Below are 25,833 nucleotides of genomic sequence, written 5' to 3'. Positions count from 1 at the left end.
ATTATACAATCAATCAAAAGCAATCAAAGAATTTATATCACCTTCCTCAACCAAAGCCATACAGATGAATTTAATGGGAGTTGGCATTTTATCATCAAGGTACCAAGTTTTTGTTCAAGTGTTGTTATGTTCAATATTTTTATCCAGGTGTTACCAAGGGTGTTATTTAGCCAACTCATCCAGTTGTATGTATTCATTTATATTATATTAGATTTATATCCTTTTTTTACCAAGTACAATTAAATGCGATATACATAATAAGGGATTTTCGTCTCTTATTTTCCCCTCAATAACAGCCCTGTAAGGTGAATAAGGCAGAGAGAGAGAAAGAGTGAAAGAGAAAGAGAGACTGTTCCAAAATCACACATCTGGCTTTCCTGATAACCAGAGTTGAAACATGTGAGTTTAGCAACAATTGTATTGAAAATACATAAATATGACTGAAACATTTAACATGTACTCATTCCTTTGTAGTAGAAAGTAATGTGCAATGACTGTGGATTGTGCATGAAAATTTCTCCCAATATTTTATGGATACATATACCTATTTAGCTCAGTAGAAGCTGAGGAAAAGGACTGAGTGGCATCAATAGGGTGGCATTCTCAACAGAAGTGTGGCCACTTAGTTTTAGGACTGCAGCAGATGCCTCTTCAACTAATAAAATCTTTTAAATTTTTTAAATTATTTGATTGCTTACAAGGCCAGAGATATTAGAAAAGGGAGGAGTTTAATAAGAAAGACGTTCTTCTCATGCTTTACCATCTACATCCATTGGATATCAAACTATTTTTTTGTCCGTGTGTCTTCAGTTTTCTGCGAAAAACAATGGGAACATTTTTCTAACCTCTTACTTGCAAGAAATGCTATCCAACTTTATGTGCAAGATGTTGTCTATCAGTCTTTCATTTGAAAATCATGCCATTTCTCAGGAGTTTCAATTTACTTAAATGTTGTTATTTAGAGATGAGTCCTGAATTTGCGATATTGAAGTGATAAGAAAGGTTAAACTTATTTGATTTTTTCTGTTTGTGACACTACAAGTTTTAAGAATCCCTGCTACTAATACTGTTCTGAATCACATTTTTTGTTGAAATTATTCAAGTTTTAAAAAATATTAATTGTTCTTTTATTTAGTTTATATGGCTGCCTAATTCACTAAAGCAATTCTAGGCAGCTAACATGAAATGTTAACAATAGAAATAAAAACAAATATGTATTCTGACTATCAAACACATCATACTATCTCTCAAGATGGGCAGAGCTAATATCCAGGCTTCTAATGCCTTCCTAAAGGCTAGCAGGGTCAAAACTCCTATCAAATACCACAAATTGTTGTTAATATGCTTAACAACTTTGATATTTCTCATTTGGGAAAGCAAATATGAAGAAATACCATTGGAACCAGTTGTTGTCTAAATCACATGCATATGCATTTTTCAACTATATTGCATGTGCTTTCATTCTGTTCCAGGAAGGCAGCCCAGCTGGTAAAAATGCTGGGAGCAAGTAGTAATTATGATTATTCATTGGTTTCTGCTACAGAATGAATTAAGAAGGGCACAGACCTTTCTCCCAGTAACAATGAGAGTCTGATTCGAGCTGCCATTTGCTGGTAGACTCATGAGCAAAGTTTTTATATTGGCAATTTCCTTATCAAAAAAAAAAAAGGGGGGGGGAGATAAGTCTTCATTTGTTATCAAACTCTTTTTATCTCAAGAAGTTCACAGTAGCCACATTTACTGAGTATCATTCAATACATCTCTTTAACATGCGGTGCAGGTCTAAAAATTGTCAGTTTTAATATGGATAGACTTAGTGTATTATATTTAGTTTCCTATTATATTTAGTTTATTATTTCATGCTTATGCTTATATATACTGTGTGACTAAATAAATAAATAAATAAATAAATATCAAAGATATGTTTCTATGTGTGAATGGAAGATGCCAGGTTCAAATAATCTGGAGAACATCAGTTGAAGAAAGATGTTTTATATCCTATATAAAAAGTAGCACCTCTCTCAGATGGCACAGAAGACTTACTAGTTGGTGAAATAATTGCTAGTTTGCAGCCATGTTTATACCCAGGATCAACTCCCATCAATGTTCTCCCTCTCACAGGGCTTGTTAGAAGCAACTGACGAAGATTCCTTCCAAACATCATTACTGATTCCTTTTCAGCATCTGAAGTTAGTTTTGACCTGATAAGGGAGCAAAAAAGTCCAGTTTTTCATAAATATGCAAAATTGTATTTTTTTTATTTTCACTGAAAATAAAATTTTCACTGAAAATTTTTCACTGAAAAATTCCTTTGCCATTTTCTCTGATTTCTTCTCTTAGTTTATTTCATAAACAAATACACCTGAATACACATATTCATATGAGAGACATTTGATTCTTGAACTTGACTCAAATGAAGCTTTATTTTAATTCCCACCTATTTGGGAGAAGGATTCACAAAAATACCTGTGCCCATAAATGTATTTTGAATTTACATGTTTGAACCTGAAATCACAATTTAGTCCTATAATATCAAAAAATGCAATTTAAGCTAGTAAAGGAAACCATTATATTGTCACTGATAAAACAGAATGGTTTCCCACTCTGTAGTCATTACATAGCAAAGTTGAGCCCAATATTATGCCAATTAGATTGTTAATCTAAGAATGAAAAATGACAGACACAAAGATATTTATAGCAAGAGCAATTAGTCTCCCCTCTTCTCTTAAAAGAAGTATGACAAATGGGATTAGATCGACATGATGGAGAGCACTACTGAAACAGCAATTGTGAAATGGATATAATGAAAACAATTTTAGCAGCTCAGCAGTCTGCATCAAGACCATTAGAACAATCTTACTCAATGACAGCAGAGGAGAAAAAAATACACAGTATGGCATGATCATTAAAAATATAAGCAAATTGCAGCTTGGATATGCAAACTGTCAACTTTCCTCAAATTTAAAATGCATTTTTCATTTTCACTTTCCTCTTTACCCCACTTCTCACTACCAAGAAAAAAATGTCTTCAGCTTGCCAAAGCTTGAGATTCTTAGTATCTGAAGGTCAAGGTATGAAGCTGATTCTGGAAAAAAAACATGTGTCAAAAACCCTTCTGCTATCTCAGTCCCAGATAAAGCTCCTTGGAAATAAATCCTATGGGTGTTAGTGAACATTAGCATGTAACTTTGAGTGCCTGGATAAACTTGGGGAAAGTACAACATATATCAATTTACTATTGGTGAGAATACAGTATTATAGCAAAATTTGGATTAAATGGCTGATCAACAGACATATGGAACTTTGGTATGGTATCTCTCAGCATCTATTTCAAGGTCTCCTAAGTTAAAATCAAACAGACAAAATACCTTTGCATGGTTGCATGGACCACATGGGGTTGTCACTTTCAGTGAGAATGCATACGCATTTCAGTCAAAACTATCCAGTTTCAATTATTTTAAAATTAGAGAAATTCATATGTGTACGGTTATCCAAAGCTCATAGCCAAGATGGCCATCTAGAAATTCCCATGTCAAGAGGAAGTATGTCCCTGAACATCATTTTTGGAAGACAAGAGTGGGCTCCTATATATTATTTACTGCTTGTGAGTATTTCATAAGTATTTGGTTTAGCCCCTGCAAAAAACAGGATGCTAGATTTGCTAGGTCTGACTATTAAGGACTACGAAGTCTTTACTTATCCTTTTAATAATGAAGATATATTGCTTTACCTGAATTCTCTGCAGAGCAGGGGATAAATAAGACGTTTATATGAATCTTCTACTGAATAGCGCAGTAGTTCCATTAATTCAGGGCTGGCAAAGGCCTTTGGTCTCCATCTGTAAATCAGATTTTTTTAAAACTGTAGTCACTCTGGCAATCTTTTAAATCAAACCATGTCAAAAACAGCAATAACAATAGGTAAATAGGTAAACCCACTAAGTAAACTCAAGAATTGCTTTTCGTCATAATGCCCATGACATAGGGGTAGGCTCTGCGCATGCGCATGCGCGAGAATGGTAGCGACCTAGAGGAGCCCGAATCGGCGATGGCGGCTTTTCCTTGAAATGGAGGCTTTGGGCTGACTTACCAGGCTGCTCCGGTCCCTCGGCGTGTGGTTCGATCGGTCTGGCTGCCGCTGGAGAGGTTTGTGGCCTCTCGGTCATGCGACAGCCGAGAACGGGCCGAGGGACGGAGTGGCGGTCCGGAAGGGGGCGGCCATTTTGGAGGAAGCGGAGATGCGAGGGAGGCGAGGGAGGCCTGCTGTTTGTTGCAGGCTCCGGCCTCGGCCTCGGTTCTGGCCCTGCCTTGCCCAGCGGAGCGGCCCTGCCTCGCTTTACGGAGCCCTGCCCAGCGGAGCGGAGCCCTGCCCAGCGGCGAGCCCTGCTTAGCGGAGATCTGCCCAGCGGCCCAGTGGCGAGCCCTGCTCAGCGGAGCCCTGTCCAGCGGCCCAGCGGCGAGGCCTGCCCAGCGGAGCCCTGCCCAGCGTCCAGCGGTCCAGCGGCGAGCCCGGCCTAGCGGAGCCCTTTCCAGCGGCGACCCGGCGATCTTGGCCAATTTCAGCGGCGTGAGATCGCCGGTGATTCCGCCTGGCTCCGACGGCTTCGGGTGGATTCGCCTGGTTTCGCTGGCGCGAATCCCGCCCGCTTTTGCCTGTCGGTGGACTTGCCGGCTCCTTGGCGCCAGTTCCATCGGCGCCAGTTCCATCGGTGCTGGTTGGGCCCGCGGGCTGTGTGGACCGCGGGTGCCTGTCCAACGGCGCCCTGTATTAGGCAGCCCCACCGAGGATGGGTGTGGTAATGCCTCGGTGGGAGAGGAGGCCGGAACCATGGCTGAGGTTTGTCCCCTCTTGTGGCCTGTTTGGTCGCAGCTTTCCATCATGTGTCATCGAATGGCCCTTGGTGGCCTGCTTGTTCCATCGTATTTTCCTTTGTGGCCTTATGGCCTGGCTTGCTCCATTTTTTTCCGCTCCCCTCTATCCCTATCCCGGACCATGGGTCATCTAAACTGGACAGTCATGCATTTCCATCAGCGGGATGGAGTGGATTGGACTGGATTGGACTAGCTTGGACTGGTCTCGGGACTTGGGCTGACCGCTAGCCACGTCTACCTGATTAAGATCTGTAGAACTGCTTCCCATAGGCATGCTATGGAGACTGTCGGCCTGTCTGTTCCTGTTCTGTTATCGCTATCCGGTTCCTGCTCCATCTGTCCTTTGACCAACTGGACTCCGCTAGAAGACTCACCATTTCTATTACTTTGGGATTTTACCACCTTAGCATCCCTCGCCGATTCGCACTTTCCTATGCGCTACACTGCACGTGAACTCTTGCGCCTGCAGTGCCCCCGCCTCGCAGGAATGGCCCGTATCGCTACCAAGGGCCGGCCTCAATGACGGGTCTTGGGACCCACAGAGGTGGCATGCGAGAAGAAAGAGCCTTTGGGGTTTTAGACAGGGCATTTTAAGGGGTGGAGGGTAGGGCGGGTGATGGGGTAGCCCGTCGAGGGAAACCAGTTCCAGCGCATGCTCGTGGCGATTATCAAATGGGTTCGGAGGTTATGGGGGAGGTGTTCCTTTGTGTGAGGGTGAGTCTATTGGCACGGTAAGTGGGAGGGGCAGATATGGCGGAAGGGGATCGATCGATATAGGGGTCACGCGTTCGATGTATGCAGGCGATCGCGTGCCCGATCCCCTAACTTTACCCGTTCCCGGATGGTCAGGACCCTCAGGACCTGGGCCTCCGTCTGATGTTATGCAACGACGGTCCGTGGCCAATAAGGCCCCTAATACATGATCTAATTCAGGGGTGCCGCGGATATTATAGGCGCACGGAGACCTGGTTGGGCAATGAAGGGGTGTACCCTGGTTGAGATGTGCCCACCGGGTTTCCGTGCATTCCATCAGCCGAGGCCCAGGGTAGGGGTGGAGGGTGGCGGTTGTGATTAAAGAGAGTTTAGAGCCGAGGGAGACCACTGTACCTCAGATATCCGGTGTGAATCCTCTTGTGAGGTGGGGTCATAGATGTCAGATGGGCTTGCTGGTGGCGTACCTGGCTCCTTGCTGCGTGACAGCGGCCCTGCCCGAGCTCCTAGAGGTGCTTGCCGGGTGGCGGTGGAGACCCCAGACTTTTAGTCATGGGGACTTTAACCTGCCATCTGCCGCTCGCCATCGACGGTAGCTCGGGAGTTCTTGGCCTCCATGACGGCCTTGGACCTGACTCAAGTAGTGGATGGCCCCACTCACATCGGGGGTGGCACACTGGACCTGATTTTTGTCTCTGGTCAGTGGTCGAGAGATCTGGACTTAAAGGAAATAGTCATTGAACCTTTGTCATGGTCAGATCACTCTCTCCTTCGCCTGGACTTTCTGACCGCTACCCAACACCGCAGGGAGACGGAACCATTACGTTGGTACCGTCCCAGGCGCCTGATGGACCCAGAGAGGTTCCGGACGGAGCTTGGGCCACTTCCTGAGGATCTGGCTCACGGCACGGCAGAGGAACTGGCTGCAGCCTGGGAACGGGCTGCGGCCGGGCTTTAGACCGGGCATTTTAAGGGGTGGAGGGTAGGGCGGGTGATGGGGTAGCCCGTCGAGGGAAACCAGTTCCAGCGCATGCTCGTGGCGATTATCAAATGGGTTCGGAGGTTATGGGGGAGGTGTTCCTTTGTGTGAGGTGAGTCTATTGGCACGGTAAGTGGGAGGGGCAGATATGGCGGAAGGGGATCGTATCGATATAGGGGTCACGCGTTCGATGTATGCAGGCGATCGCGTGCCCGATCTAACTTTACCCGTTCCCGGATGGTCAGGACCCTCAGGACCTGGGCCTCCGTCTGATGTTATGCAACGCACGGTCCGTGGCCAATAAGGCCCCTAATACATGATCTAATTCAGGGGTGCCGGATATTATAGGCGTTACGGAGACCTGGTTGGGCAATGAAGGGGTGTACCCTGGTTGAGATGTGCCCACGGGTTTCCGTGCATTCCATCAGCCGAGGCCCAGGGTAGGGGTGGAGGGTGGCGGTTGTGATTAAAGAGAGTTTAGAGCCGAGGAGACCACTGTACCTCAGATATCCGGGTGTGAATCCCTCTTTGTGAGGTGGGGTCATAGATGTCAGATGGGCTTGCTGGTCGCGTACCTGGCTCCTTGCTGCGTGACAGCGGCCCTGCCCGAGCTCCTAGAGGTGCTTGCCGGGGTGGCGGTGGAGACCCCCAGACTTTTAGTCATGGGGGACTTTAACCTGCCATCTGCCGGCTCGTCATCGACGGTAGCTCGGGAGTTCTTGGCCTCCATGACGGCCTTGGACCTGACTCAAGTAGTGGATGGCCCCACTCACATCGGGGGTGGCACACTGGACCTGATTTTTGTCTCTGGTCAGTGGTCGAGAGATCTGGACTTAAAGGAAATAGTCATTGAACCTTTGTCATGGTCAGATCACTCTCTCCTTCGCCTGGACTTTCTGACCGCTACCCAACACCGCAGGGAGACGGAACCATTACGTTGGTACCGTCCCAGGCGCCTGATGGACCCAGAGAGGTTCCGGACGGAGCTTGGGCCACTTCCTGAGGATCTGGCTCACGGCACGGCAGAGGAACTGGCTGCAGCCTGGGAACGGGCTGCGGCCGGGGCTTTAGACCGTGTCGTGCCTTTGCGGCCTCTGACCCGGCGTAGGCCCCAACCGGCTCCTTGGTCCTCCGAGGAGCGGAGGGGGATGAAACGCCGGAGAAGACGCCTAGAGAGTTCCTGGAGGTCCAGCCGTTCAGAGGCTGATCGGACACTAGTTAGATCCTATACTAGGACCTACCTAGTGGCACTGAGGGATGCGAGGCGTTGCTACGCCTCCTCCCTCATTGCGTCGGCAGATAACCGCCCAGCTGCCCTGTTCGGTGACCCGCTCCCTCCTTCACCAGGGGAGCGGGATGACCCGTTACAGGGGCGTGCTGAGGAGTTTAACGGTTATCTATCGATAAAATCGTTCAGCTGAAGGACGGTCTGGACCGAGATTGCAGCGATTCGGACGAGACGCCTGAGGCGGTCTTGGTGATGTTGTATGGGATGAGTTTGACCCTGTGACTCCGAGGACATGGACAGGTTGCTGGGTAGATTGAATGCCACCACATGTTTACTGGACCCGTGCCCTCCTGGCTGGTGCTGGCCACTCAGGAGGTGACACGAGGCTGGCTCCAGGGATTACGAGTGCTTCCTTGTTGGAGGAGTCTTTCCGGCCGCCTTGAAAGAGGCGGTGGTGAGGCCCTCCTCAAGAAGCCTTCCTGGACCCGGCTGTTTTAGGTAATTATCGTCCAGTCTCCAACCCGCGGCGAAGGTTGTAGAGAGTATGGTGGCATATCAGTTCCCCTTCACCTGGAGGAAACTGTCTATCTGGACCTGCTCCAGTCCGGCTTCCGCCCGGTTACAGCACTGAGACGGCTTTGGTCGCGTTGGTGGATGATCTCTGGAGGGCCAGGGATAGGGGTTACTCCTCTGCCCTGGTCCTATTAGACCTCTCAGCGGCTTTTGATACCATCGACCATGGTATCCTGCTGCGCGGTTGGGGGATTGGGAGTGGGAGGCACCGTTTATCGGTGGTTCTCCTCCTATCTCTCCGACCGTCGCAGACGGTGTTGACGGGGCAGAGGTCACCCGCGCGCCTCACTTGTGGGTGCCGCAGGGCCGATTCTCTCGCCTTCTGTTCAACATCTATATGAAGCCGCTGGGTGAGATCATCAGTGGCTTCGTGTGAGGTACCAGCTGTCGCTGATGACACCCAGCTGTACTTTTCCACACCGGGCCACCCCAATGAAGCCGTCGAAGTGCTGTCCCGGTGTCTGGAGGCCGTACGGGTCTGGATGGGGAGGAACAGGCTCAAGCTCAATCCCTCCAAGACGGAGGGGCTGTGGATGCCGGCATCCCGGTACAGCCAGCTGAGTCCGCGGCTGACTGTCGGGAGCGAGCCCTTGGCCCCGAGGGAGGGGGTGCGCATTTTGGGCGTCCTCCGGGATGACCGGCTGTCTTTTGAAGCCCCCTTGCCGGCCGCCTCCAGGAGAGCTTTCCACCAGGTTCGCCTGGTGCGCCAATTGCGCCCCTTTCTAGACCGGGATGCCTTGTGCACAGTCACTCACGCCCTTGTGACGCCTCGCCTGACTACTGCAATGCTCTCTACATGGGGCTCCCTTGAGGGGCATCCGGAGGCTACAGTTAGTCCAGAATGCAGCGGCGGGTGATTGAGGAGCCCTCGTGGCTCCCGAGTGACACCTATCCTGCGCCGGCTGCACTGGCTACCTGTGGCCTTCCGGTGCGCTTCAAGGTGTTGGTGAATGTCTTTAAAGCGCTCCATGGCATAGGGCCGGGATACTTACGGGACCGCCTGCTGCTACCGAATACCTCTCACCGACCCGTGCGCTCTCACAGAGGGGGGCTCCTCAGGGGGCCATCGGCGCGGCAGTGTCGGCTGGCGACACCCAGGAAGGGCCTTCTCTGTGGGGCTCCGCCCTCTGGAACGAACTCCCCAGGACTTCGTCAACTTCCGGACCTCCGAACCTTTCGCATGAGCTTAAAACCTATTTATTCATCTGCGCTGGACTGGGGTAGTGTTTTAATGTGTTTTAATGGGTTTTAATGGGTTTTTAGTTCCAAATTTTAATTCTGGCCAATTTTAATAAGTTTTTTAATTGTATTTTTTAATCTGTATTTATAGTATTGTATTTTTATTTGGCTGTGAACCGCCCTGAGTCCTTCGGGAGAAGGGCGGTATACAAATGTAAATAATAAATAAATAAATAAATAAATAAAATAAACTGTCAATCATGAATTCCTATAAAGCTGCCAAGTCTTTTCTTGGATTGCAAATTCAATATCAATCCAGGTAACTCCTGCTGATATAATACAAGAGCAGTATGGGTAGTGTTTGTGAACTAGCAGTTGCCTCTTCAAATCTCCAACCATCCTCTCTATGGGTATAATTGAGGGTCTCTTCTATCCCTATAGTTATCCCTCTCCCTATCCCATTCCATTATCAGCCCTAATACTACTCTTCTTCCTTATCTGATATTGAGATAGCACACTTTTAGTATTAAACATGAATGTGGCCATGAGTTCTAGTTCTAATTTCTGCTAATTCAAGCATTCATTAGAAATTGTTTTACTACATTTGAAAAATAATTTTTTTACACTTATTTCTCACTGGCCCAAAAGTCAACCTTTTTAAACAAGTTGTTATTGATTTTTTAATGCCCCACACACACACACACACATACATGGTTTGTGAACAGAGTACTGGCCATATCATATCTTATACAATTCAATATATTCAAATATATTTTACTTAGTTACAATTTTTGCCAGAATATTCTTTTTTCATAATTTTTATTCATATCCTAATATTTTCTTGCTCATTTCCCTAAGTCACATCTTCTTCCGCCCTCAAGTTCTAATTTCTCCATTTTTATAAATATTCATTCTCTTTCATTCTTTTTTTAACTGTTAAGTCAACCTTAAAGAACAAAAAATATACATAAATAATAAACTGGGAGTGGGGGAAATAATTTGTCTGTTAATGATATATCACATACAAATGTCAATGATTCAAGAACTAAGACATGTGAATATTCACAGAAGACCTAATAAACAATTAAAGACTAAGCAACATATAACTCAAAACCCCTATGTAATTAGTGGAACTTCTTCCCCTAAAAAAAGACAAATCTGTGAGTTTACAGCCTAAACTGTACACCCCAGCATTTACAAAATTAAACCTTATAATTTGAAATTCTGAAATAATGTCTTCAGAATATCCATGTGACATCAAAAAAGTATCTAATTCTTACCACTTTAATATTTGATACTAGAATCAAGTAGATAGGAAATCTTATACAGAAAATGTGTATCTTTCCCCCATAGTCACATGATCATATCTTGGGTGCTTGGCAATCAAGTCACTTTTACAACCCTTTGCAGTATCCCACAGTCACATGATTGAAATTTGTGATGCTTTTTGCCAATTTCTGGTGTTTACTTTTGGCTTCTGGCAAAAAAAAATGGCCATTGGGAGAAATTGGATAACTGATGTATTTGCTTAACAATTACTATGTTAACTTAATGACTGCAGCATTTGCTTAATGACTGCCCCCAAATGTCCCCCCCAAAAATCAGGTCTGATCACATGATGCCTTGATTTACAACCACAAGAAGTTGCAACTGTAATTTTAGCCTCAATTACACACGTGCGTTGAGGACTATGTGTACACAGGATAGTATTAATGATGGATAACTCCTTATTCCGTGTGGGAAGCCAGAACCCCTACCATGCAGATAGCCAAAATACAATTGCCTATCTTCATTTTGAAAAACTCAAATTCAGATGAAATTTTAAAAAAATCATGCATTCAGTATGCTTCATTAATGAGAACAACAACAGAACATTGACATGGACAGGGACTTACATCCCTATACAAACCTTTCATTTACACACCACCTAGAAAATTCATTCTTCACACCATCAGGAACGTTGACCTTCACTTTCAGGATTTTCAGATTCTCTCCTCGGTTAATAGCCAGAATCTAAATTCCAAATATGAACAATGAGAATTTATGACAAATAGAGATAGAGAAATATAGTGATAGATTGATAGCCAAAATATTAAAAATATCAGCCAATCAATATTTCTGAATTCCAAATCCTATAAATCTGTATTACGAGATAAACTAAAGAAAAATATTCATTTGGACTGAGAGATGATATGCTCAGTTATCGTTTCTCCCACAACAAAATTGTAAAATAAAACTTTGACAAATAAAGATAAACTATACAGCTGCATTTGTATAGTATGTATAAATGGCAGAAACCAGCTTTTCCTGGAATAAAGTCTGTGATATTTAGATTGATCCATGGCATAATTGCAGCTGTTAATCCTAGGGATTAACTAGACATGGGGTGTTAAACTGGCGGCCCATGGGCCAGATGTGTCACATGCAGGGCATGTCCACTCCAGCTCCGCCAATGGGAAAAATGTCACGAAATGTCACATGACGGCAATGTGACACAGTGAGTTTGATACCATGAACTAGACAATTATCCTTCAATGGATAATTAGAGTGAACTAGACAATTATCCTTCAATCTCCAACCTCTCCATTTAGGGGATTGTAACTATGGAAGAGGTAGAAATTACACCTCTGAAAAATATGGAACATTTGTACCTGAGGCAGTCTGAGTTTGGGCTTAGCATGGAAACTGTATTGGTCACTCTCATGGATGACCTATAATGGAACTTGGAGGGAAAGAAGGAACATTTTCTCCTAAAACTCTAAGCAACCTTTGATACTATCAACCATGGTATTGTTCTGGACTCCTTGTGAAGATTAGGGATTAGAGATACCATTTTGAGTGGCAAGTCCAGTTACAATTTTTCAGAGGATAAGAGAATATGCCAACAAGCATTCTATTATGGGGTGACTCAGGGCTTGAACCTTTCTTCTATCGGTTAACATGAAGAGGCTGTTGGAAGAAGTCATTTGTTGGTTTGGGTTGAAGTGTCAAGATGCTGTTTAACTTCACCCTAAACCTAATGAGAGGTCCTCATTCAGTGTCTGAAGATTGTCAGAATCTGAATGGGCCAAAACAGATTCAAACAGACTTATAATTGTAATTTAATAATATTTATTAATGTTTTATTAAACTTATTATCTCTAAACTGGAATCTTTTCAATGTACTGATTAATTACTAATCTATATCTTTCTCAAATACTGAGTTAAATGCTAATATTCTGCATACAATCAGCCTGATACTTAATTTTTTAAAATGTGATTTATCTATCTCAGATTGAAATAATATTGCAATGCTATAGAATGTTGTATGTATCTACTTTAACTGAGGTACTGAATAATCAGATGTAATTAAGCAGCTAAGGAGACTGCTAAATTCTGGGGACATATGTCAATTTGGGATTATAAATAATATAGAATATAAAAGATAAAGAACTATCTTTAAAGAATAGAAAATAGAATACAGTAGAATAGAATAATAATTCTATTCTATTCTATTCTATTCTATTCTATTCTATTCTATTCTATTCTATAAGAATAGAGTAATTTTGCTATTCTACTATTTAAATAATTAAATAGTAGAATAGCAAAATTCTATTTCATGTTACAAAGGCAAAAATTGTATCAAAGGATTCCAAACTTAGTTCAGCATAGAATAATTCTATAATATTCTATTCTATTCTATTCTATTCTATTCTTATACTCGAGTTTTTTTTTTTCTTTTTTTCCACATTTTACCGGACGGAAGCCCTGCCGGTGCAGTGAGAGGGCGGGGCGGGGGAGCCGCCAGCCTTCTCAGCTGAGGGAGGGAGGCTTTCCCCAACCGGTAGGTGCCTCATTTCCCACCCTCGGCTTATACTCGAGTCCCCAGTTTACCCCAGTTTTTGGGGTAAAATTGGGGACCTCGGCTTATACTCGGATCGGCTTATATTCGAGTATATACGGTAGTAGAATAGCAAAATTCTATTTCATGTTACAAAGGCAAAAATTGTATCAAAGGATTCCAAACTTAGTTCAGCATAGAATAATTCTATAATATTCAAATAATTAATTTATTTCTATAACATTGCAATATTATTGCTCAGCAGATCTTTTAATTGTGTTCTCAATCACACAATTAAAAAAAGAAGAAACATCTAAGTTGTACATTCATTGACTTCAATATGAATTTTCCTTTTATAGTTTTCTAGTCTTAATATTCAAATATTCATATCTCATGTTTGGCAGATACTTGAGCAAGCAAGATCAATCATATTCCCACAAGCTGTACAGTGTTTCTTTAAACATATTTTGGTTCTTATCCAGATATTTAGCTGATAAAGAATTTATCATTAATTTTCTTCTTAAATTTTGCACGTGATATCCTCTACAATATTGCATGTTCAAAAAAATTGCTAAAATGTAATTTGATAGAGAATCTCAATAGACTAAAATGTAGTAGTTATTTTTACTAATTCTGTCAAGATTTTTTTTCCCATTTTCCCTCAGAACAATAATAAATTGTTGGTTCCAGCTGAGATAATGTGACTGTCACAAAGTAAACCTCTGACTGGTTACTCTGAGAAAAAGCCTGTCTAGACCTTGTTCAAGCAAGCTAACCACTATTTCACATGTATTCCCTAACCAGTATCCTCCAGATATGTCAGACTACAGCTAACATCATCCCAATGGCCACACTGACTGGTGATAATGAGAACTGCTGTCCAAAACATTTAGAATGTGTAAAATTGTATAAGGTTGCTCTCTATGTTCACTTTCTGATTCACTTGATGGAAGATTTCCATTAAATAAAACAAACATGCATTTAAACTGCCATGAGAGAGAAAGCAGATGATTGCTGTGTACACTTGCTGTCCATGTGCGCCTAAATGTTAACAAAACCATGCATTTTTAATACATTAGACTTGCAAAAACCATTAAAAAGCTGTTAAAAGTTGACATACCCATGTCATTGCACACATTGATGGATGCTATAGGCCTCTGCCTGTCACCAGCAAGCATTCCCTGTCCATCATGAACATTAATTCAATCACTAGCTAACTCAGACATGTCACATATGTTAAACACAATGGTCTAAAAGTGACCTGAAGACATCACACCAATTTATATTCTTCAGCTTTTCTGGTGCTTGTTGACATACCAGGCTTGACATATCACTGAACAGTACAGCAAACAATAAAAATTGCATGTGAAATATTTTAACATCAGGTACCCAGACTGCCAAAACAAAGGGCAAGTATGAGGAAGAAGAGGCACGTTCACAAGCAAAGAGCTGCCAGGTTTATTCCATTGTGACAAGCGGGATGAAAACTAAAATACCTCCCTCAAGTGACATCAAAGTAACATTTTAAGACAAAAGAGATCATCAGACACAATTCATGGGCATCATCAGCCTCTGAAATCTCAAAAACATTAAGACTGCTGGAGAAAGCCTGTACTGAAATAACATTAGCAATGTTTTATTAGAATTTGTTTTTTTAAAAAACCCATCAAAAATAAATATGAACAACATGCAACAATAACATTTGAAATACAGATTTGGAGTATCTTCTATTACCTTGGTTTCAGTTTTAAAGAATAATATATCTCTTTTGTATGACTTAAAACCAACTAGTTCAGCAAGAAAAACATTTTGTAGTATTTTGAATCCCTCAGAGAATATTTATAAAAGGTTCACTCTCATCATTTATATACTGGAGCTACAATAAATTTGAAAGATCCTTGATACATGTGTGACAGATGCTGTCTATCTGTAATTCATTATTGGTTAGATATTATTACTTAGTGAACTGGTTTTTTAAGGCAGTTGAGGTTAAAGACGTTGGTGACTATAGCGTCGGCTTCACTGAGAAAAGGGGTGGTGCAGTGGTGGGATTCAAATTTTTTTACTACCGGTTCTGTGGGCATGGCTTGGTGGGTGTGGCATGGTTGGTGGGTCGGTCTTGAAGAAGGCAGAAGTGCACCCTCTCCTGTTTTAGATTTTAGACAACTATGTTAGACAACTACTGTCTTATCTCTAACCTTCCGTTTTGGGAGAATGTTGTTAAGAAGACAGTCTGTGGTTTCAAGGAATCTTGGAGTAGTTTACTAGACCCAATTCATATGGATTTCGATACTGAGATAGCTTTGGTTGCACTTGTTGATGATCTCCCAGGAGCAGGAAATGTGGGGGATAATTATGTGGCTCCAATCCTTCTTATATGGCTGGTACCATTTGGCATTGGCAGGTGTGAAGGGACAGATGTGCACCAAACCCTTATATGAGATGCTGCAAGGTTCAATGCTGTCTTCTCTCATATTTAACATCTACAATAAGCTGCTAGGTGAGGTCATCTGCCCATCTGGGATTTGGTATTATCCACATGCTGATGATACCAATTATACCTTTCAATTTCAGGTTGGTTAACTGAGGCTTTTGATGTTCTGTCTTGATGAGCTGATAGCACTAAGGACAAAAAGGTTTTTGCACAGTTCCATCAGGTGTACCAGTTGCACCTCTTCCTGGATTGGGAGGTTCTTTAATCAGTCAGCTCAAGGCTCAGCAATTTGTTCTACATGGGACTGCCCTGGAAAATCTCTCAGAAAGCTTCGACCTGTCCAGAACGCAGTACATGGACAGTGATGGGCATGCCTCAATATGCAAGACACTTCTGCTCTATGAGTTGCAGTGGTTGCTTCCAGGTGTGATTCAAAGTGGGGTTTTTTTTTGTTGTTGTTACTATTAACCTTTTAAAAAATATATTTGGTGAACTCAAGGCAGTGAACATACTGATTACTGCTGCCTCTTATATTCCTATGAGAGCCCTATGTGGCATAAAAGCAAGTTATTTGAAAGACTGTCTATCTTCTATGGCCTTTGCCCAGCCAGGAAATGTTGGCAGAGTTGATATCTTCCAGGTTTCTTTCATTAAACGGTGTTATTTACCAAGACCCAGGAAGCATACCTTCCTTGTTATGGTACCTTACTTTGGAATGACGTCCCCTCTAAAATCCATGTAGCCCCCTCCCTATTAGTGTTCCATAAAACCTTGAAGGGAGGCAAGACCAAATAATATGATTCCATATGGTCACATGTAGAAAAGAGTGAAATAATTGTGAACTTTGTATGGGATTCATGGCATAATTCAAAACATGAGCAGAAAGAGCAAAGAAAACATTCTGAACTCTTGTCAGTCCCAAGGGGAAATCTACAATGTTTCCATCTTCCACAGCAATTATTCTAGAATAAAAGGTACAAGCTCACTTTTACCTCTGGAGAAAACAATTTTCCTTTTTGAAAAGGCCTAATGCAACTCTTTTCACTTGGCTAATGTCCACAACTCTTGACAGGAAAATCTACCCCTTTTAGACCACAGCTGCATTTTCTCCTTCGTTGTTTGATGTCCATAGGCTAGATATGTTTCAAAATGGTCAAGTGACACACTAAAAAGTAAGTCAATTTCCAAAATCCTTAGACAGCACAAGTTGATCTTAGGAACAACTCATGTAGGGGCTGAGAAAGATCAGACAGCAGATTTGAAACATCCAATGAGGTTTACAATTTGGGCTTGGAGAACCTATATTCCTTCAGTCACAAATCTCAACAAAGAAACTGGTATATATGATCATTTTAGAGGTGGAAAATGGAGGTATGATTACTATATCACTGATCCTACATCTTCTCAATAGGATACAAGGTATGCGCACTACATTGTCATACATATATGTACAATAGGAGTTCAAACTAAAATTCAACAGCAAAGTCACCATACTTTTTTGAAAGCATTTTGACGATAACCTACTTCTATTTTTAAAAAAATCTCTACCATGGTGCTATAAGAATAGCAAGGCAGTATTTTTGTAAGGAGCTTATTTACAATAGCTACAACGAGGACTGGTGATTAGAGAATGGAGCCTTTTGTCTATCTGTGAAGATAAGAGTAATGGTTCACTTCTTGTGGAGAGGGTTGCTTCTATCCTCCTATCCAAACCCCAATTCTCTTCCACAGAAAGTCTTTAAAGTCAGGCCCCTCCATTTACATCCTTCATTCAGGAACTCAGATGAAAAGAGATAATGTGTTTGGAAATTCTTTGAATGACAGATTCAATTTATCCATTCATCGTGAAGCCACAAGAGCCTCTTGGTTGGCATTGACTGTTCCAGACCCTGATTGCTGGGCCTAAGTAGAACTTTACTTCTACTTTTTGTCATTTACTTCTGATTCCTATTAAAGAGCTATATCTCCGGCACCTATGGCTGGGCTGCATTGCAGTGTAAGAGAAAAAAGGCAGTAAATCACTAAATACAAATAGAATGAGACTATTGCCTTATACATTGTAAGCCGCCCTGAGTCTCCGGAGAAAAAAAAAAAAAAAAAAGGGGGAATTGCTCTCTACCTAAAACAACAGGAACATGGCCAGTATGAGGAGAGCACAATAAAGTACTCCCAAAGATTTTCCCTCCATTCATCTTTACATTACTATCATATGATAACCCAGTCACTGTGGTTTGTATAGCTTACTGAGCCTCTACGGCCATGATGTGGCACAGGTGGCACATGGAGCCATATCTGTCGGCACGCATGCCATCACCCTAGATCAGCTGCACTGCACATGTGCGCACTGGCCAGCTGATTTTCAGGCCTTCCGGTCCCACTGGAAGTCAGGAAATGGGCCATTTCCGGCCTCCAGAGGGATGCCGTTTTTGCCCTCCCCAAGCTCCAAGAAAGCCTCTGGGGGCTGGGGAGGGGGAAAACTGAGCCTACTGTGCCCACTGTGCCATTATGTGCCAAAAGCGGGAGCGCAGGGGGTTGCGTGCACATGCAGGGGGCATTGAATTATGGGTGTGGGCACATGCGCACTGGCCAGCTGATTTTCAGGCCTTCCGGTCCCACTGGAAGTCAGGAAATGGGCCATTTCCGGCCTCCAGAGGGATGCCGTTTTTGCCCTCCCCAAGCTCCAAGAAAGCCTCTGGGGGCTGGGGAGGGGGAAAACTGGGCCTACTGTGCCCACTGTGCCATTATGTGCCAAAAGCGGGAGCGCAGGGGGTTGCGTGCACATGCAGGGGGGGGCATTGAATTATGGGTGTGGGCACATGCGCGCACGACCTCCCCTGCTTCCCCTGCTTTTGGCACACGATGGCAAAAAGGTTAGTCATCACTGCTCTATGGCTTATTCTATAAAATACAGTAAAAACAAATCAGGGTTTATATTACCATAACCTGAAACCTACAGGACATAGCCAGTGGCTTACCCCCACCCCCACCCCAAACAAGGTACTGTACATCCAATCAGTCTTCTCCATGAACATACCAGGCTTGACTTCAAAAATGATGCATGGAGGCTGAGGAAGCAGGAAAGGAGGGCATTAGCAGGAACAAAGAGCAGGTTGGCAAGAAGGAGAGAGGGGCAAGGCACACCAACTCATCTCTACTCACTCCTTCAGACCTATCCACAGTTTGTTACAGTTAAAATCTGGAAGAATCCAAATGTGTCAAATATTGGTTTGGTCAGCTGGGATTGATCCAGAAGAATACAGGGAAACTTCTAAGCCACAATTTGCTTGCTTTAGGTTTGCAGCAAAACATGTTTTCCTTTCCATGCACAATATTGCCTAGGCAACAAGAAAATAGTTCAAGAACTATATTGTTTATTTTATCTACTGTATTTATATCTGCCCTTTCATTCAGGACCACAAGTTTCCAGGTGCAGTACTTCCCTGCTCCTTTTCTCCATAAGACACCAACTCTTTGAAGCAGGCTGGGCTGCCAGAGAGTGACTAGCTCAAAGTGACTCACTACGTTTCCATGGCTGAGAATGGACTATATCCCAGGTTTCCCCACTAGTAGATAACACTTGAATTACTATAGCACATACCAAATTTCTTACAAGAAACATATCTTTTTATTTACTTATTTAAGAAATACCTCTTTAGACAATTTGCAAACGTACCTGGTGATGTTGAATGCTTTTTATGTTGCAAGAAAAATTTTGATACAAATGAAATTTGTTCACGTTTTTTTCATTGACGCTCTTAGAAGTCACTTTTGCTAGAGATGACTGAATACAAACGTATCTTCTTTGACATCTGTATTTTTAAAACAAACAAAAAAATCCTTTAGTCAAGAGAATCTCGTCTGAATGATAGCAACATTAATAAAAATGACTTCATTATATTCTAAATTTCATAGTATATTAAAACAAACTTATTTTACAAAAAATTAATTTGATATATTTCACTCGTAATGCCAAGTTAGAAATGCGATACGTCCTTTCCAAAAATTGATAACCCTAAAAAACAATTTTAACGGCCAGATGACTGCTGAAGAATATATATCTTTCCATTCCCCATCATTCAGTCAGAACTGAAGCAGCTTCCTGGATGAGCAGCAAAACATTTTCAAAGAAAAAAACAAGAAAGCCAGTTGGCTTTTGAAAAGCACCTTTGGAACAACCATGACCTGGATGATTGAGAATCTCTATAAACATTTGATATCAAAATAGAAATTTTAATGTCATAACAGGATAAATTATTAAATGCATTCCTTTATTTAATGCCTATTACATTTAACTTTAATTAGATATAAATGAATGAAATTGATTTTAAATTTTTTTCATCCTGATCCTACATATTAGTCTTTGGGATAGACCCTTTTGACATGGCCCTTATAATTAAAGGACCTGTCTTCATTCCAGAAAAATTCCCCTGTGGGAAGTGATCTTGTGGATTGTTGCTTTTGTCTTAGCTTAAACTCTCTCCAAGAAAAAAAAAATTACAAATCAAACAAAATAGTTTTTAATAGTATAGTAAGCCAAAGTCAAACTATATATATCATGGCTTCCTGCAAAAGCATTTGGAGATCTCATCTGACTTGGATCCTGTGGGGAGTTTGGACTAATCCCAGGCCTTCAAGTCTCCTGATTTTGAGACAGCCACAATTTAATTATAGATTGAAGAGCAAGACTGTCTTATATTACTGAAAACTGGGTGGTGGAGGAGGAAAGAGTTCCAATCTAGGAAAGCGGCCTACTTAGGTTTCATATTTGGCATTGGAGGGATGAATAGCTCCATTTTACTGAGTCAGTATATTGCCTCCAACAATATTGCTTAACATAGTGTAAGCCGCCCTGAGTCTTCAGAGAAGGGCGGGATATAAATGCAAATAAAAAAAATAAAAAATAAAAAATCTGGGTCCTCGTGCCTCATTGGGTCATCATTTCAGTAATATTTTTTTACCTAAATAGGGAAAAAGAATATCCACAGGCAGGAAAAAAAGCAGTGGTATCAGGAGCAACTTCTGACTACCTACCAGCTTTTCCATTGCATTTCCTTGTGGGAATCTGCCAGGGAGATTGGAACCCAACCTTTCTTTCTTCCTTCCTCCCTTCCTCCCTCCCTCCCTGTCCCTTCCTTGCTCACTCCCATCCACTTCTTCCATCACTTTCTTCCTGTTTTTTCCTTCCTTTCCTAAGTAGAGAAACAGAATGACCACAGGCATGCAAAAAATTAGTGGGAATGAGAACAACTTCCAACTTCCTGTCGGCTTCCCTATTGAATTTCCTTGTGGGAAGCTGACAATAAATATCAGAAGTCTTCCTTCCTTCCTCATAAAATTTTGTCTGATCATATGGAAAAACATATTCAACCCAGAAACCAAAGACTTTAGCAAATCTACAGGACTGGCAAAATGCAATGTTACCAATCTCTAACAAAAGGATATGTCTATGACAAAATTACTTACAAATTTCTGATAAAATCCAGTGTTTCTTTATCTTTAGCAAACATGTCAGCCAGGATATGCTGCACTCCAGATTTTACTTCCTCAATGGTGGAAAGTCCTAAAGGAAAATATTTGGTTTTAAGTACCAAATAGAATACCCTGCAAACATGGCAATAAGCTTTAAAGGGAGCTTACAAAATCCAAAAATCAACTGAAGATGAAAGTTATACAACACATGCAGCAAGAATTGTTCTGATGTCAAGCAAGAGAAGGTCACACTTCCACTTACACCAGGCCTAAATGTTCCAGGCACTTCACATCCTTTTCCCAGCCACAAAAAACAATGTTGCACATTTGTCTTCTATGCTGCACCTGAACTGAAACATTTCACAGCCAACTCAACCATATAATTCCCCTTTCACAGTCAGCCTATGTGTAACAAGAAGTGATGGCTTCAAACCTACTTCCTACCCATTAAAATACATTCAGAATAGACACCTCTAGTTGTCTTTTTGATGAGTGCCAGACCTAGCCTCATGACAAGGCATTGAGAGAGTTATACAAAAAGTGTGAAGCAATGATGTTCCTGTTGCTAAAATCAACAAGGAAGTCTTGTGGAAACTATCCTAAAGTTCAGTTAACAATACCTCCCAGCTATAGAATTCATTTAAACAAAATGTTAGTAAATATTAGCATTTTTCCCCCAAAATGAAAAAATTTGTTAAAGATGAACTGGAAACACTGTTTATGTCATTCTCTATAAGAACCATATTTTTTAAAAAAAAAATCAGTGCATTTTGCTATCTAAGATTGCCCCCTACAGATTTATCTATAATTACATTGTACTGTGTAAACATTATACTCTAGCAAAAAAAAAATCATATCTTTCAAAATTAATTTTCTTTATCTCAGAGGACAGAAGCAGCGAATTACAACACTTGCCCATCAGCTTTATTATCTTAGTATATAAATTAACAAAAATCTTAACGGCAAATGATTAACAAGCTAACTGTTCTGTGGGGAAAGTAATAAATAATATGATTATTACAGTCCATGACTCCTTCAGGGCCCCAGGCTTGGACAATCTGGCTTAAGAGAGAGCAGATGTAGAGATTGTCTTGTCTATGATAACATTCTTCTTCTCACTTTACCACAAAGCATTGTTGTTTCCCAATATTGTTTCTCTAAAGTAATGTTTTACTAGTAGTCACTGCATACTTTAACCCAAGGTCATATCTGTGCTCTGTTAGACTCAATTTTCCTTCCTGCATACAAAGAAAATCTTGGAATGGTGTTATGGAATGTATTACAGACCCAAACACTTTCCTTAACTCCTTCCAAAACCATCCTGTCCTACTATAGAATAAAACAGAGATAAAGCAAAGTTATCCAAGCATCATTAGCAGAAAAAAAAGACACAATAAACGAGTATGAAAATGAGATTTTAAAAACCACTTTGATTTTATATGGTAGAAGACAGGGCAGAGGGAAACTGTCAAGCTTTCAAGATTCTGTTTTCGGACCTACAATAGGCTAGAGTTTCCAGCAATCTTTACATTGCCTATTGCCTAACCTGATCTTTCTCAAAGAGCTGACATCTATCTCCTTCAGTCATCTCCTGATTAAGTGCAGATTTGCCTCTTTTTATCTTTTTGAAGCACAGTTGCTAATCTTTTTATATCCTATATTATAGTGTGTTGAAACTCCTGTAGTTTTAATCTACGTATGGCAGCTTACTAAAACAGGGATGCAAGCTTCATTATCTTCTAAATATTTTCACTAATCAGGAGGAAACTGATGTTGTTGAGGCTCATTTGGGATCAAAGACATTTATGCATTCTTGATTTACCTCAGCCTTTCCACCCTAGAGCTCTCTAGGGATGGTAGAAAACAGCACACAATTTTTTTACAGCCTGCTAGAAAACATGTTGCTTTATTGGAACTAACTTCTTTGTCAAAGTAAATCTCAGTCATTTTATTCAAGACTGTTAAGCATATTTAAAAAATTTTGTATGCATGAATAAGCCTGAGGATTATTGGTGAGGAATGGAAATGTTATACATGAACAAGTCGCTTTCATACTGTAGAGCCAACAGTATACAGTATTTTAAAATGACAAAGGGAACCTCACTGAATTTGGATGGGGGGGGGGAAGAGTTGTCTCATCCACCTAATTAGTTTGTATTCATATTCAAGAAGCATCTGAAGAAAAGACATGGAGAGAATATTATCTCAAGCCAAGTTAATCTACCCAGTTCTGTCTCTATTGATTATCTCCAGGCCTCCAGAATTTCTAACCAGGACAATATATAATTCAGAAAAAGGTGGGATCTTTGCTGTTCTCAAAAGGCTAGTGGAATAGCATAGCATAGCATAGCATAGCATAGCATAGCATAGAACAGAATACAGAACAGGAACAGTTGGAAGGGACCTTGGAGATCTTCTAGTCCAACCCCTTGCTTAGGAAGGAAACCTACAGCACTTCAGACAATGTTCACCGATTACAAGTTTCCACCAAACTTCAGAACCATACTCATAAAGCCACTCTTACTTAGTAAAGTATTCCTGTTTATATATCCTTAATAGCTTCTAAAAGATACATGTTTACCTTCGACATTGGACTTGACATAAAAGAGTAAGTTGAGTTCCTTCGGATTCTCAATGAGCAAGTTGGCTGCTTGTTCCAAGCCCAACTGTTTAGCTCTTTGTGCTTTAGTTCCTTTGCTTCCAGTTTTATAGGGTGCATACTGTAATAGATAATATTATATAAATCTAAGCATTATATATATGCATGCATGTGTGTGTGCGCGCATGTGCGTTCGTGCATGTGTATGTATGTAATTTTGTTGTCACAAATTTTCAAATTTTTATGCTTTATCTGTCTACAGGATGAAAACAAGGCGATGATATCTAGTATATAGAATCACAGAATTATCAGAGATCAATTAACTGGTCTAATGGCCTCCTAGGTAATTGATTCCCTAGACAGGTAGTCCTCAACTTACAACAGTTCATTTAGTGACTGTTCCAAGTTACAATGGCACTGAAAATAGTGACTTATGACCATTTTTCACACTTACAACCATTGCAGCATCCCAATGGCCACGTGATTTACATTCAAATGCTTGACAACTGACTCATATTTATGACGGTTGCAGAGTTCATGAGTCATTTTGCGACAAGCAAAGTCGACGAAGAATCCAGATTCACTTTACAATCATGTTACTAATTTAACAACGGCAGTGATACACTTAACAAATGTGGCAAGCAAAGTTGTAAAATGGGACAAATTCACTTAACAAATTTTTCACTTAACAATAAAAATTTTGGGCTCAGTTGTGGTTGTAAGTTGAGGACTGCTGTATAGCATTTCAAGATTTTTTTCTAACATTCAATCGGAACCTACCTTGTTTAACTTAAATCTATAATTACAGTTTTGCTTCTTAATTGAAAATAGCCAAAGCCCTCCTGACCTACACAGTGAGCAAGCCTGCCATATACAGTATACCTGCAACTTATCCTTAAACTGCTTTATTTAAAAATATAGTTATAGTCATCATTCTTCTTTTAACTCAACTTAGTTCACACATGGTAAATTGTGACATAGCTGGTTTTAGCCTAACTTAGCTTAGTTCAGCGTGCTGTATGAAACCAGCCAACCCTAATATTTAACCCATGATTTATATTTTGCATAAAGTGAGAATCCATGTGTCACTTATTCAATAAACATTGACTACTGTGTGTGTGCGACTCCAATGCTAGACACAAATGCTACTGAAGTCCTACTGAAACCCACTAAATGTTATTTCTAATGTTGGGATTATATAATAAGGTAGAGAAAGAATGTATCCTGAAAATGAAAGCCAGGTTTCCTTTAGGAAGTCTTTATTAATAAAAAGGTCAATAACTGCTAACAATATTTCCTGGGTAGGAATTCATTCATATTCCTTGAACTTCTCCTATGATTCATAACTCCAAAATTAGACATTTCAAGTCTAATTTTTAGAGTACATGTTTATAACATAATTCTATATACTTTTGAAAATATGACACTGAGTTTTATGAGATTTCTCCACATTGGGGGAAAGGGAATAGGATAACAGTCTTAGTTCATAGGGAATAAAAATGTGGATCTCAAATCTAATGACTTATAAAAGCCAGCTTCAAACTGTTAGCTAAAAGCAATTATGCAATGAGAATGTTTTAAGCAAATGCTTTCTTCAAAGGCAAAGAATTTTCATGTTTCTGTACATACTATACTGATTGAAAGGAGAGAAATATTTCAGCTAAGACTGAAGCAGTCTTAACTTGATTTTCACTATGTGGAACAGCAAAGAAATGGAACACTTTTAATTGCCTTACTTCTTTTCCATTTCAGATCTATTTTAGTTCCAATTGGTATAATAGATTTTGGATTTTAAAAAATGCCTTAGTGAAATTCAAAGAGCCATCTTTACTACTACTAATAATAATTACAATGAAACCCATATTTACCAAAGCTTGAGACAGACTTTGCATGCAACAGATCAAACTTTGACTGTGCTTTTCATCACTAGTATAATGCTATAATGATGCAAATAATGTAAAAATAATGTA

General features: G+C 41.2%; 1 protein-coding gene across 2 annotated transcripts in view; it reads right to left on the bottom strand.

The window, feature by feature from the left end:
- The window catches only part of SRBD1 (S1 RNA binding domain 1), a 188,374-nt gene that overhangs the window by 151,200 nt on the left and 11,341 nt on the right, over nt 1-25,833 (bottom strand). For both annotated transcript variants that reach the window (XM_058165213.1, XM_058165214.1), the window contains exons 7-12: nt 23,846-23,984; nt 21,259-21,355; nt 19,469-19,604; nt 11,451-11,554; nt 3,731-3,838; nt 2,044-2,201 (exon numbers count right to left, since the gene is read on the bottom strand). In XM_058165213.1, the coding sequence (XP_058021196.1) occupies nt 2,044-2,201; nt 3,731-3,838; nt 11,451-11,554; nt 19,469-19,604; nt 21,259-21,355; nt 23,846-23,984 (742 nt within the window). The remainder of the gene's footprint in view (nt 1-2,043; nt 2,202-3,730; nt 3,839-11,450; nt 11,555-19,468; nt 19,605-21,258; nt 21,356-23,845; nt 23,985-25,833) is intronic.

Source organism: Ahaetulla prasina, chromosome 1, assembly GCF_028640845.1.
Source record: "Ahaetulla prasina isolate Xishuangbanna chromosome 1, ASM2864084v1, whole genome shotgun sequence".
Classification (NCBI taxonomy): domain Eukaryota; kingdom Metazoa; phylum Chordata; class Lepidosauria; order Squamata; family Colubridae; genus Ahaetulla; species Ahaetulla prasina.
Note: the sequence above shows the minus strand (reverse complement) of the source record. Positions and strands in the feature narration are given on the sequence as shown.